Below are 12,601 nucleotides of genomic sequence, written 5' to 3'. Positions count from 1 at the left end.
TTGAACATATTTATGTGTCCGCAGTGTGTGAACACAACCACCCTATGTGGTAAAAATCCATACACTCCGTTTATCATTTTCCCCATTAATCTGAAACAGTGTCTCAAAATGAGCTGTTCAGGAATGTGTTCCAATGTGACGTCTCATTGGAACAGGCCCCGCCCACAACTGGCATGGAATCTGCCCTATTTAGCTCCTAGCTCCTCCCATCAGTGAGCTGTACACAGTCCGCCATCTCCTCGCCGGAGCATTTAAAAGCAGCATTCAAGTAATAAAATGTATTGTTATTAAAGCAACTAAAATTATTCAATCAAGAGCAGTGAGTGAGTTTTTCTTTTGTTGTTTGATTCATATTAACAGCATATTATAGCAGTAGGTGCTGTATATTATGCTGCTTTCACTTTAATACGCAGATCTAATATATACATGTGATTTCTTTACTTGCTGTTTACATTCACAGACATAACAGTGTTTATGTGTACTTTGTGTGTTTTTGACATAACCTTGTGTGTATTTGACAGCTTAAGCACAAAAAGACATGAAACAGAACTTAGATTAATGCTCACGGGACCTGCTCAGAAAACCATATATCAGAAGTTTAGACCGATATGGATTTAATGCAGATAATAAACTTGTGATGATGATGATGATGATGATGATGAAGAATTGCAATGTCACGTGAGCATGACCAATCATGTGTTTTAGTTTTTGGCAGAGTTGTTCAGGCTCTGCCCTCTTATGGAAAGTAGGGTGGGGAGCAGCAGCTCATTTACATTTAAAGATACATGCACGAAAACAGCATGTTTTTCCTTCCACTCAAAAAATGGGCATTTACAACATGGTGTAATAATGATCTGTGGGGTATTTTGAGCTAAAACTTCACAGACACTTTCTGGGGACACCTGAGACTTATATTACATCTTGTAAAAAGGGTCATAATAGGTCTATATTGGACTCGGCAAATCAGGCATGTAATGACACTTTTTCATAGTACCGTTGAAGTACTCTTCACTATTATCATACTTCAACAAGAATGAGCATGAGCTCATGAAAAAAAAAAAAAAAGAACTTAAGCACTTTTTATCATTGAATATTCATTATATAATACTCTGGACTAGAACCAACAGTGCACTGCCTTACTAAGCTCTGACATTTATTCAAACGATCTAAACAAATTCCTTTGAATCTTGGCTCAAGGAGATAATGGTTGGTAAGAGAGAGAGAGAGAGAGAGAGAAAAAAAAAAAAGATGTGTGTGAGAGTGTGACAATAAAGCAGAGATCCATGCAACTCATGTTCTCTCTTTTTTTTTTCTATGAGATGAGAGATGAAGACGAGAAAGGTGACATTTGGAATTTGAATGTCACAACCGGAGAAAAATGGCCCTTTGTCGAACGCTTGAGATAAATTGATCTGATAAGGACAGCACTGCATGCATTAGTGGTCTTTAGCCAGGCATTTAGTGTGTCTGAGATGATGTGGAGGAGTAGGAAAAGGAGGCACTGAGGTTAAGGCTAAGATCACATTGCACAGACAGGCCCTGGAAATGTCAAGGTGCAATTTACAAATTGATTCCAGCGACAATATAAAGTCAATGGAGAGGCGCAAGCAGGTCTGTGTGCCACACAGGGTTGGGGAGTAACGAAATACATGTAACTTAGTTACGTATTTAAAATACAAAATATGAGTAACTGTATTTCATTACAGTTCAATTTTAAATGGGTGGTAATCAAATTACAGTTACATCTGAACAAAAGATTTTATATTACCAAAGTGATTAGTTTGAACTTTAATGTTATTTATTTCATTTAAACATTAATGTAAACTGTAACGGGCAATTAATGTAAACAGCAAATGGTGATTCTCTGACTCTGACACTGCAAAAGCATCCTAAGCTACAGTTCTGCTCATATTCATACCCCTTGAAGAACATTTTAACAAAATAAAAGGTATCATACAAATTGCATGTTATTTTTATTTAGTACTGCCCCATTCAAAAATGTATATACCCTTGAATCTTGAATTTAACCACCACTTTCAAGGTCCAAAAAGGTACTAAAGACATTGTTAAAACCATCGACGTGACTGCAGTGGTTTAACCTTAATTTTATGAAGCAACGAGAATACTTTTTGTGCGCAAAAACAAAACAAAAATAACGACTTTATTCAACAATATCTTCTCTGTCATTCTCATACGCTGTTTATGTTCAGTGCTCCCAGGTTCTACATCAGAACACCACTCATTATTAGCCGGCTCCTGTGATTCGTGTGATGCTGACGCAGGAGCTGGCCAATAATGAGTCGCCATTCTGAATCAGTGGTTCGGAGCTCCAAAGTCACGTGATTTCAGCAGTTTGGCACTTTGGTACGCGATCCGAAACACTGATTCGAAACAAAAGATTTGTGAAGCTTCGAATCAGTGTTTTGAATCGGCCATCACTAAATATTGTTGAAAAGTCGTTATTTAGTTTTTTTGCTGCACAAAAAGTATTCTCGTCGCTTTATAATATTAAGGTAGAACCACTGTACTCACATGAACTGTTTTAAATATGTCTTTAGTACCTTTTCTGGATCTTGAGATGTTCAGGGACTTTGCTTGCAATAGAGGTCTCACTGAGCCATTGAATTTCATTCAAAATATCTTAATTTGTGTTCTGGAGATGAACGAAGGTCTTACGGGTGAAGAATGACATGAGGGTGAATAATAAATGACATTATTTTCAGTTTTAGGGTGAACTAACCCTTTAAAATGCTGTCTATGGACGAGTCATAAACCTCTCGGATTTCATCAAAAATATCTTAATTTGTCTTCCAAAAGATAACAGAAGGTCTTATGGGATTAGAACGACATGAGGGTGAGTAATTAATGACAGAATTTTCATTTTTGGGTGAACTAACCCTTTAAGTGTCTGTCATAGGGCTGGGCGATACAGCTAAAAAAATTATTACGATATAATGTTTCATATTGATCGGTATCGATAATTATTGAAAACATTTTTGTTAAAAAAAAAATGTTTGAATTTAATCAATGTATTTTTAATTAAGGCAAACAACAAATAATTTTTAAAACAAAGCTAAATAAAATGTAAACAAATCTTTCTTATATTTTATATGAAGATTAAATAAATAAGTGTTAAAGACACTTTCTGGATAAATTGAGAATTTTTTTGTTTGTTTGTTTGTTTGTTTGTTTCAAACCGAGATCACAATTCTGAATGTCAACTAAATGAAATAACGTAATTTACTAGAGGTTCTGACAAAATATTAATTGCGGCAGTCTTTTTTAAAAATTTTAAATATATTTGAATTATTATTTAAAAAAAAAAAATCTGTTTGGATGTATGATTCAATGACACGCCCATAAATACTCTTGTTTCATTACTGGATGAATCGGTGTATTTGAAAGAATCTGTTGAATGAAGATTCAACGCCAAATACATTTTTTAACAGTCACTTATCGCCACCTGGTGGTGAACAAATGTAATCGATTAATGCATCATTTTCAGCGCGTTCAAGTTTCTTTCAAAAGCTGATATGCTCTATTTTGATCGATAACATAGACATTAGTATTTATATCTGAACTATAAACTTTTATCTCAGTACTTCTGTGATAACCTGAATATTTGTAACACAGAAATAAAGATACTGTGTGGTTGAAAACACTGTTTGTGCAGCTGTTAATACCTATAAATGACAACTGCCCTCTCAAGACGAACTTTGAAGTAGATCAACTGTAAGACGTAAGGAACGTAAGGAACATGAAACTGCCACACTGACAAGCTGATATGTCCTTTTTTATTCACAATCTCCTCGTCGCCGGCAGGTACAGCACTCATTTTCATGTGTTTGTGTTCTGATCTCACGTGCCGATTGCGCACCTGAACTCCACAGCAACTTGTTTGCTTGTCACTCGTAGCGCGTCTGTTTGTGATCCAGGGACGGAGCGAGCTTGAGAGTTGTTCATGCAACCGAACTTCATGTCTGTTTACATTTTAATGCATTTAAGTTAAACTATATCGAGAGTTATATCGAAAAAAATTTTCTATCGTTATCGAATAGACGTACCGTCGATAAATATCGATATCGTTTTATCGCCCAGGCCTAGTCTGTCGTTACCTGAACGATTCACGAGTGTTTTCATGTTTTGTGATAGTTTGTGAGTCCATTGTTTGTCCTGAACAGTTAAACTCCCTGCTATTCTTAAGAAAAATCCTCCAGGTCCTGCACATTCTCAGGTTTTCCAGCATCTTCTGCATATTTGATACCCTTCCAACAATGGCTGTCTGATTTTGATATCCATCTTTTCACGCTAAGGACAATTGAGTGACTCATACACAACTATTACAGAAGGTGAAAACATTTACTGATGCTCAAGAAGGAAACAATGCATTAAGAGCATGGGGTGTTAACTTTGAACAGGATGATGATGGTGATGATGTGTAAATTTTGTTTAAAGATCTTTCTTTTTTCCATTTAGTACTGCCCTTCAGAAGCTATGAGCTTCTTAGAAGAAAAAATAATTACAATTTATCTTGTTCGTGCAATTCAAAAAGTTTTCACACCTCAGCTCTTAATACATTGTGTTGCATCAGTATTTTTTGTCTGCATTTTTTCCTTCAAGAACTACTGTGGAAAACTGATGTTGTTAAAAACTAATATGCAGAGGAAAACCAAGTCCTATGTGTTTGGTGGACCCTTATTAGTATTTAAAGTATTCTAAAGTATTTAGATTAAGTTACATATCTGTAGTGAAATACATTTTAAAAGTTACCTTCCCAACCCTGGTGCCACAGTACCCAAAAGAAGTTCATCTCTTTCATCACTTTCTCTATAACAAATCTTTGTTTTATTCAGCTTTTGTAAATGTAATCTATGAGCAAAAGGAACAGAGCGTGTCCAGGGTGTCAATGCGATGCAGGTGAATCACTCAGACGTCTTTAAAACCAATACAAAAATGACAAAATAAAATAATAAAGATGATTTTTCTATGACCTTGATATGATGAAGAGAACAAGAAAACAGGCAGACACACATAGACACACATAAATACCGCTGCTGGCGGCACAAAGCTTTATCCTGCTTCTTTCGCTCTCTTTGAAGAGCCAATGAAGTGTTGAAGGTATAAAGAGAGAAACCTCAGAGGTTCGGCTCCACAGTGTCTATAAAATCAATAAGAGCACTCCACGCGGCAATGATAGCAACACAAACAGGGCGCTGGGCATTAACAGGCCTCTGTTACAGCACACAATTACTGTTTACATAGCACTTTCCTGACACACACACCCGTGTAGCCTCAGAGTCGCTGTAACACGCTTTAAACTGCAGCTCCCTGGAGAAAGAAACGTAGAAGCGTATACTTTAACCTATATTTCCTTTAAAGTGAAACATTGCTCTGAACAAAAGAACAAAAGTCTGAGGACACCTCCTCAAGAAAGCCAACTGTCTGCATCAGAATGGAGGCCAAACTAGCAAACTTTCACAAACTTTGTTAATAAAAACTATGAAGAAAAATGTTCATTGACAACTTTTTTTCCACGAACAAGACGAGACGACGATGATCATTAAACACTAACTGTGTCTATATCAACATACAATATTGTTGGCGAAAAAAAGCCAAAAAAAAAGCCAAAAAAACAAACAAAATCTCTATGATTTCTTCAACAAAAAAAGGAAAAAAAAAAAAAAAAGAGGAGAAAAAAATATTACAGACTGTTTTTAACAAGCCTCCATGAGCGTTCATGATTGGGGTTTCCAGATCTCAGGAGTTTAATCAGAGCTTTCAGAGCTTTTCTCTTGTGTGCAACCATGCACACAAGCTCTCTCTACACTGCAGAAAAAGTGCTGTGGATCTGAAAACGGACAAACATGCAAGCTGGAGTTTAGCTATATACATTGAGATGTTCTCTCTCAAATAAAAGTGTAATACAGTCACTCTGTGTTCCTTTACGTGTCTGCTGTGACAAACCATCTCAATGATGAACTGTAATAAATGCAAAAATGGATATGACTACATTGCTTGCAATTGTTGTTTCAGAATAAATGCACTTATGAAACCTCTGTGTGACAATACACATTCTTTTTTGTTGTTGTTTTAACATAAAAACATACGTAATTTAGAATTACTGGAATTACAATTGGGAATTTCACTGTTTTGAGTTTTAGCATTTTTAATTATACAGAGTGTGTTAATTTATATAATAATATTGTAAATCAGGCAAATCAGGTTAATCAGATAACAATCATGATTAAAATTTTGAGCCAAAAAAATACGATTATTAGTTTAACCATTATACAGCATGACTAAAATAGTTTCATTGACTAAACTAGAATCCCTTTTATATTTCCATTCAACTCCTGAATTGGAAATGAGGTAGCAAACAGAATGCAGAATTGCAATTCGAATTTAAATGTAAGGGGGAAAAAAAATTCACTGAAACAAACTGAAATAAGATTCAAAGTCGAAGGACGAAGAACTTACTCTAAGATAAATAAAAATTTAAAAAAAAAAAAAATCTCTGGATCAAAACACAGGCGACAAATAAGCAGAAACAAGCGATAAAAGCATTGCTTATGCACATGTAAAATATTACGATCATCAAGCATCAATTAAGCAGCATATAAATCAAAACTGCCTAATATTATCAAATGAAATGTCGACCCAGGACGAGGTATAGGACTGTGCAAGTTTTGAGGGTGTTAATGGAAGCGATCTACTCCATCTGTTTTAATCATTGTTCTGACAAAAATGCAATTTTCTCAGATTTTTGTTCAAAATGTTGCTTTTTTTTCTGAAACGTACCCACATTTAAGTGTTGATAAAAAAAGAATGCATGAAGCTACAATATAATGTTTTTGTTGATCAGAGGCTCTGTTCTTTCTTTTTAACCCCCGGTTTCACAGACAAGGCTTAAGCTAGTCCCAGACTAAAATGCATGTTTGAGCTGCTTTAACTGAAAACAACTTACACTGACATATCTTAAAATATGTCAATGCCATTGTTTTGTCTCAAGATGCACACCAGTAATGTTTTTTTCTAGGGCACGTTTATAAAAGATACTTAAATGCCCTAATTGAACTAAGGCCTAATCCTGGCTTAGTCTAAGCCCTGTCTGTGAAACCGGGCCTGAATGTTTAGTAGGGATGTAACGATTCACTCAACTCGCGATTCGATACGATTCAAGATACTGGTTTCACGATTCGATTTTCTCACAATTTTTTTTTAACAAAATGAGATTTAAATGCGAAAGTCTCTTTTTATTATTTCTCAGACAAAATACTGCATATTTCTTTGTGAAATTGAAATATCTTTATAACAAAACTAAATTGAAATTTTAAAACAAATCCTAAATCAAATAAATAAATAACACTAATAAAAGAAATCTCTTCATATGAGTACATGAACACAATGTCTATTTGCTTTATTACAGGCTGAACTATCTGTAGCCATTTAAAATTAGAGGCAACCACTGCATTTTAATCACGATCCCAACAAAGATGCTACATACATGCAGCATAAGCAGTTTTTAATTTAAATTAGACTGTATAATTTTTAACATTGAAGCAAAAACACAATGTTCAGACTTTAGCTTTGGCTAACTTAATCACGTGTGGCACCTCTCAGCCTATTGATGGCAGAGACATCAGTGCCTGCCGTTCAAAACCCCTTCCCTGCGTACCGCCACAGCCAGAGCATTAGCATTAACCGTAACGTTTTTTTGACTAAAGGTTGCAGGCTTGCCTTCCAGTGGCTTTGACACAACATCTATTGTTCCATTTGTTAAACAGTAATGTGGCACATTTGCTGTTGGTAATGCCGTAAATGAGTCCTACCTGTTGCAACATTCCCTAGTCTGCCTTCTCTTAAAAAAATACATTTTTATCTAGCTAAAATCTACATATAGTTCCCAACGAAAGTATTGTTTAGTGTAAAACATGCTGAAGATTAGCAAACAGGCTGTCGATTAATTAAATGATTAGCTATTTCCCCACAAAAGCTGTTTAGTCAGCATAGTGAAGCCTCTCATCCATTGACATCCATTCAAAAAACAGCCTCTGGTCTCCTTCCTTGCGTACCACCAGAGGCGGAGCGTTAGCATTAGCCGTTACGCTTGCCTTCCAGTGGCTTTGCTAAAACTACTTTAAAATGCATTGTACGGAAGTAAGATGAAAAGAAAATACCGACTAAACTTTTCTGAACACAGTCAGTTCCCCTCAGCTATACATTCATATAAACCCCCGCCCCCAAATGTATCGCAATTCATTTATCATCTCAACCGACTTGAATCGTCACATGTTTTAATCGATTTTCAACCGGTTCCGGATGCATCGTTACATCCCTAATGTTTAGATATTCATACAACAAAAAATTCTGGGGGTCATGAAAGTTTTGTGAAAATGATCAAAACTTTTTTAAAACGCTGGAGGGGAAAGAGTTGATAGTCTAATAGTACAAAAAGAATACTAAAATAACACTGGTTTGAAGACCAACTTTGATTGTTGGCTTGACAAATGCTTGTGCTAACATTGTGAAGAAATAAATTCCAATTCAGTCATGAACTGAAAGACAAAATTCCTAAATTCTGAATTTTGTTCAACCCTGTTACAGGAAACTATGCACACCAATATAAATTCCAAAGTCAAAGTCACATGAATCAATATCCTACATCTAAATGGATTATGCATACTTTATCTACTCACATTTTGACCAATGACAGGCAAATACGAAAAACCAAATGGTATCTGAGGAAGAAGAGGTTAAAAAGCCCTTGTGGAACACTTAAAATCCACTCTGGACTGATTAGAGTATAGGATTTGAGAACATTGCTATCTTACAGCGATCTGATATCCATTTTGAAGTTTTTCTTGGTGCGAGATGACAGTTGAGCATGATTGGCAAGAGCAGCCCGTCAAGCATCAGTGCAAAAAGGTGGTTTTAAGCGGGGCTTATTACAGACCTGCGCTTAAATAGTGACTGGTTTTACAAGGGGGTCAAAGAGGCATTTGAGATTCAGCTACGAGTATGAGGAGGAGAGAAGACAGGAGATTGCGTGATAAGCTTATTCAGAGAACAGTCTTCTTTTAAATGGATTTTAAAGGCTTTGAAGAGTTCTACAATGAATGCCATGCAAAATGTTCCTTCCTTTTTTTTCTTCTTTTTTTTTCTGAGGTAAAGAGAAGCATATGAAATTCAAAGCAGTTTGATTCTTGTGCTACAGTATAAAGCAGGGAAGAGCAGACTATTCTTATACGGCAGTACAACAGATGCATATATCGCGAGGTTGTGTAGGGCCATCTCTGTATGCATACTAATTGGATATTATCATCAGTGTTAATCACAAGGAGGGAATTGTGTTCGAGTGTACTGCAAACCCTCAATTTCCATTTTTATAGGTTCACACTGGAAAGGACTGTATCCAGATCTATCGTTTAATTTGTGATGGTTTAAACTGAGAAAACAGTGACCTGTTAAATAACTGCTTTCCATCCCAGCTCGGGAGAAATAAGATGACTCATAACTAGGAAAAAAAGTTTTAAATGCCGCGCAAGCCAACTCAGATGGTTTGAGTGTTCTGTCTCTATCTTCTGCACATCCCACACAAATATGCTCCCTCTTTCACAACACACAGACATAACATAAGAGTCACTTGTTCTTGTAATGTTCGTATTCAAAATACTGCCATTTGCCTAATTTGTTGTGTGGATGACCACTGCGAATTGTGAGTGTAAACAGAAGGGAGGAGTTACGTGAACAAGCAGGGGGGAAAGGAAATACAGGTTCGATGAGGAATTGATATCACTGCAATTCAGTCCCTTAGACAGGTGAGACCCGGGAGTGTTGTAATACAGGATGAGTTGTAACAGCATCAGTTTATAAATAATATTAGGGTGACATCACAATCACACATTTCTATCACCCTCCTGAGGTGATTGCAGAAGTTTCTGTGTAAAAATATAAAAGATTTACTGGACAAAACACAATTTTGAGGTAAGAAGTTAAATTTTATGTCTGGTATGACTTACCTTAAGATACTAAATTTACATTTCAGGCTGATGTTAAAGGGTCCTACAGGTGTACCTCTGAGGCTACTGTGACAAGCTGTACCCCTTTTTGGAATTATTTTCTGACAGTTTATCATTAGAACCACCCGGTTCTCTTTTTTATAACAAGCTTTTGACAAGGAAGGTAGCACTACTTTTCATTGTGTATTTCTACTGGACCCACAAAGATTGCACAAAATGAGACTGTCACAGTTGTGAGAGTGACTAACACGCACTCACAAACAGTTTTAGAATTGTTAGCATATGCTTTGTATGTATTTCTGTATTGGTTGCAGTTTTATTTGCTGTTAGTTTTGAATTAAAATGTTTCATATAGGCCTATGTTTACAGTTTTACTAATGAAATGTATAAAATGAAGCAGGTTGGGTTGGGTTGGAAGTGTATTTTTTAACAAATACATTTTATTTCCACAAATTCATAGATAGAGTTTTTAAATTCCCATGTTTTCAATTGTTATAACAACCCACTCAGGTAGTGCTAACAACAACAACAACAACAACACTCTTTGTACTTGACCTTGATTTACAGAGTTGTAAATTTATAACCTACTTTAATATGGCAGACCTACTTTATCAATTTCATATCAATGTTTCAGAGCGCAAAAAACACTGAGTTATAGGCTTTGAATGTGTTACAGAATTCCCCGGTCTTCCCGACCTTATGGGTTTGTGTGATGCTGAGCATAAGCCTGCAGAACTACAGAACGACAGTAAACATTGCGTTTATAATCTTTCCTGCACTGAGCAGCCAGTCAAAACAAAGAGCAATGTTCTGAATTGTGGGTATAAAGTGTCATTAGCTAAATAAATATATAGCCTAGTATCCTGGCCAAATTGAAAGACTGAATGAGATTTTAGCGTCTCCTGTGCACACAATACGCACTGTAAACATACACAATATACATATGAATAGGCATTATGCTATGATATAGTATCAAACTCACCTTGGTTTGGATGGCCGGGGTCCGTCAACATCAATCCCGGTAAAGCAAACACGAAGAAAAATCTTTGAAAAGTCATCTTTTGTATCCAGTTGAGCATGTAAGTCGGTGACAGTTACTAAAGAAAAGAGTCCACGACGAAATATCCAGTAATAAAATTCATTTAACTATTATTAACGATTTTGCACGTCAGCCGCCTCGTTCCCCACACCGCGAAAACGCGGACACAGAGCGACAGAAATGCCAGCCCATTACGCACAACTACCGGCGGCACTTGAAAAACTTACAGAATTTACCCCATAAATAGGGCAGAAGCTGTGAGATAAGTTATCACTAACGATGTCTGGTTGTCAACACTTGGAATAACGGCAGACTAGTTATGTTCTCCAGTCGTCAATATCCATTAACGGGCTTTCCCCTACTCTAAACGTTAACGCTGTGCCGTCGACACGAGCCTGGCGAGTATCACGCGCATAAACTTATCAAGTCAGTCTCGCGCACGCAGACAGACCTGGCTGGAACGAGAGCTTCCACGACGCTTTAAGTCTCGGGCGCGCGAAACGCGATCTTGAGGTGAAAAGCCCAAGTGAGTTTTGAGGATCTAGACGGAAGACCAGCTCATCAGCACTAGAGGGTGTTCGTTTCCACTCTGTGCTGTCTGTGCTGTCCCGCGGTTCTTTCAAGGCTAGGGAAGTCCGGCTTGCTTAACATGGCACATATAAGTCTTCTTCGGTCTGCATCTCCTGTAAGGCTGATGGAACAGACCGCATAAGTTATATGCGATGCGTTTCCATCATTATTGACACATCTGCTAGTGTACTTAATTCTACTTTTAAGATGTTGAAACATTTATTCAGCCTGTTTGAACCGTTGCAATTTCACTAAGTTTAGTTTATCACCCTTTAACTATATTAATGCAGGAAACCCGCGTACCAAAATATTAGCTGAAAGATACTGTGCGCTGTAAAATTTTGGCAGTATTTTGCAAAAATTTACAGCAATTTATTACAACAAAATTCAGAATCTTAATATGAAATCAATGCAGGCTAGATCATTTTCAATCATAACACAACACATTACTGTAAAAAATATATTATATATATTAATAACCATATTGTGCTGCATGTTGGATACAATTGTAAACAGCTGTTTTGTTTGAAGTCACCAATATGGTGATTAGTGTTCCCTTTGGCTGCAAACTTCTACCTTATTTGTTTTAATTAATTTTCCCCTATGCAGCTGATGTAACAGTGCTGCATAACATGTGTGGTTGCACTGTGTTACATGGAGAACAAAAACTAATCTAAATAATGACTCTTAAGACTGAGTGGAAATCTGGACCTGCAACTTAGAAAAAAAGAAAAAAGAAAAGAAAGAAAAAAAATACTATTGTGCTAAGCTAATCATTGTTTCTAAAGATATTGGTCTGCTGTAGCTAGTTTTCAACCAGGCATGCACAAATATAAACACTCAGCATAGCTTACTCAGCAAAGATGGAAATCAAGAAACATAATTTAAGGTAAAAACATATAAATAAACAAAACATCACAGGTAACTAAAAGTGACAACAACAACAACAACAACAGTAACAACAAAACAGAAC

General features: G+C 36.3%; 1 protein-coding gene across 2 annotated transcripts in view; it reads right to left on the bottom strand.

Annotated features, from left to right (window-relative positions):
- The window catches only part of epha6 (eph receptor A6), a 140,646-nt gene extending 128,929 nt beyond the window's left edge, over positions 1-11,717 (bottom strand). Inside the window, exon 1 of one of the 2 annotated variants that reach the window (XM_051901662.1) lies at positions 11,002-11,717. In XM_051901662.1, coding sequence (XP_051757622.1) covers positions 11,002-11,098 — 97 coding nt within the window. In that variant the 5' untranslated portion in view covers positions 11,099-11,717. The remainder of the gene's footprint in view (positions 1-11,001) is intronic. The other variant, XM_051901669.1, reaches the window with a different exon arrangement.
- Between the last annotated feature and the right edge of the window lie 884 nt (positions 11,718-12,601).

The sequence above is a fragment of the Ctenopharyngodon idella genome, chromosome 1 (assembly GCF_019924925.1).
Source record: "Ctenopharyngodon idella isolate HZGC_01 chromosome 1, HZGC01, whole genome shotgun sequence".
NCBI lineage: Eukaryota > Metazoa > Chordata > Actinopteri > Cypriniformes > Xenocyprididae > Ctenopharyngodon > Ctenopharyngodon idella.
Note: the sequence above shows the minus strand (reverse complement) of the source record. Positions and strands in the feature narration are given on the sequence as shown.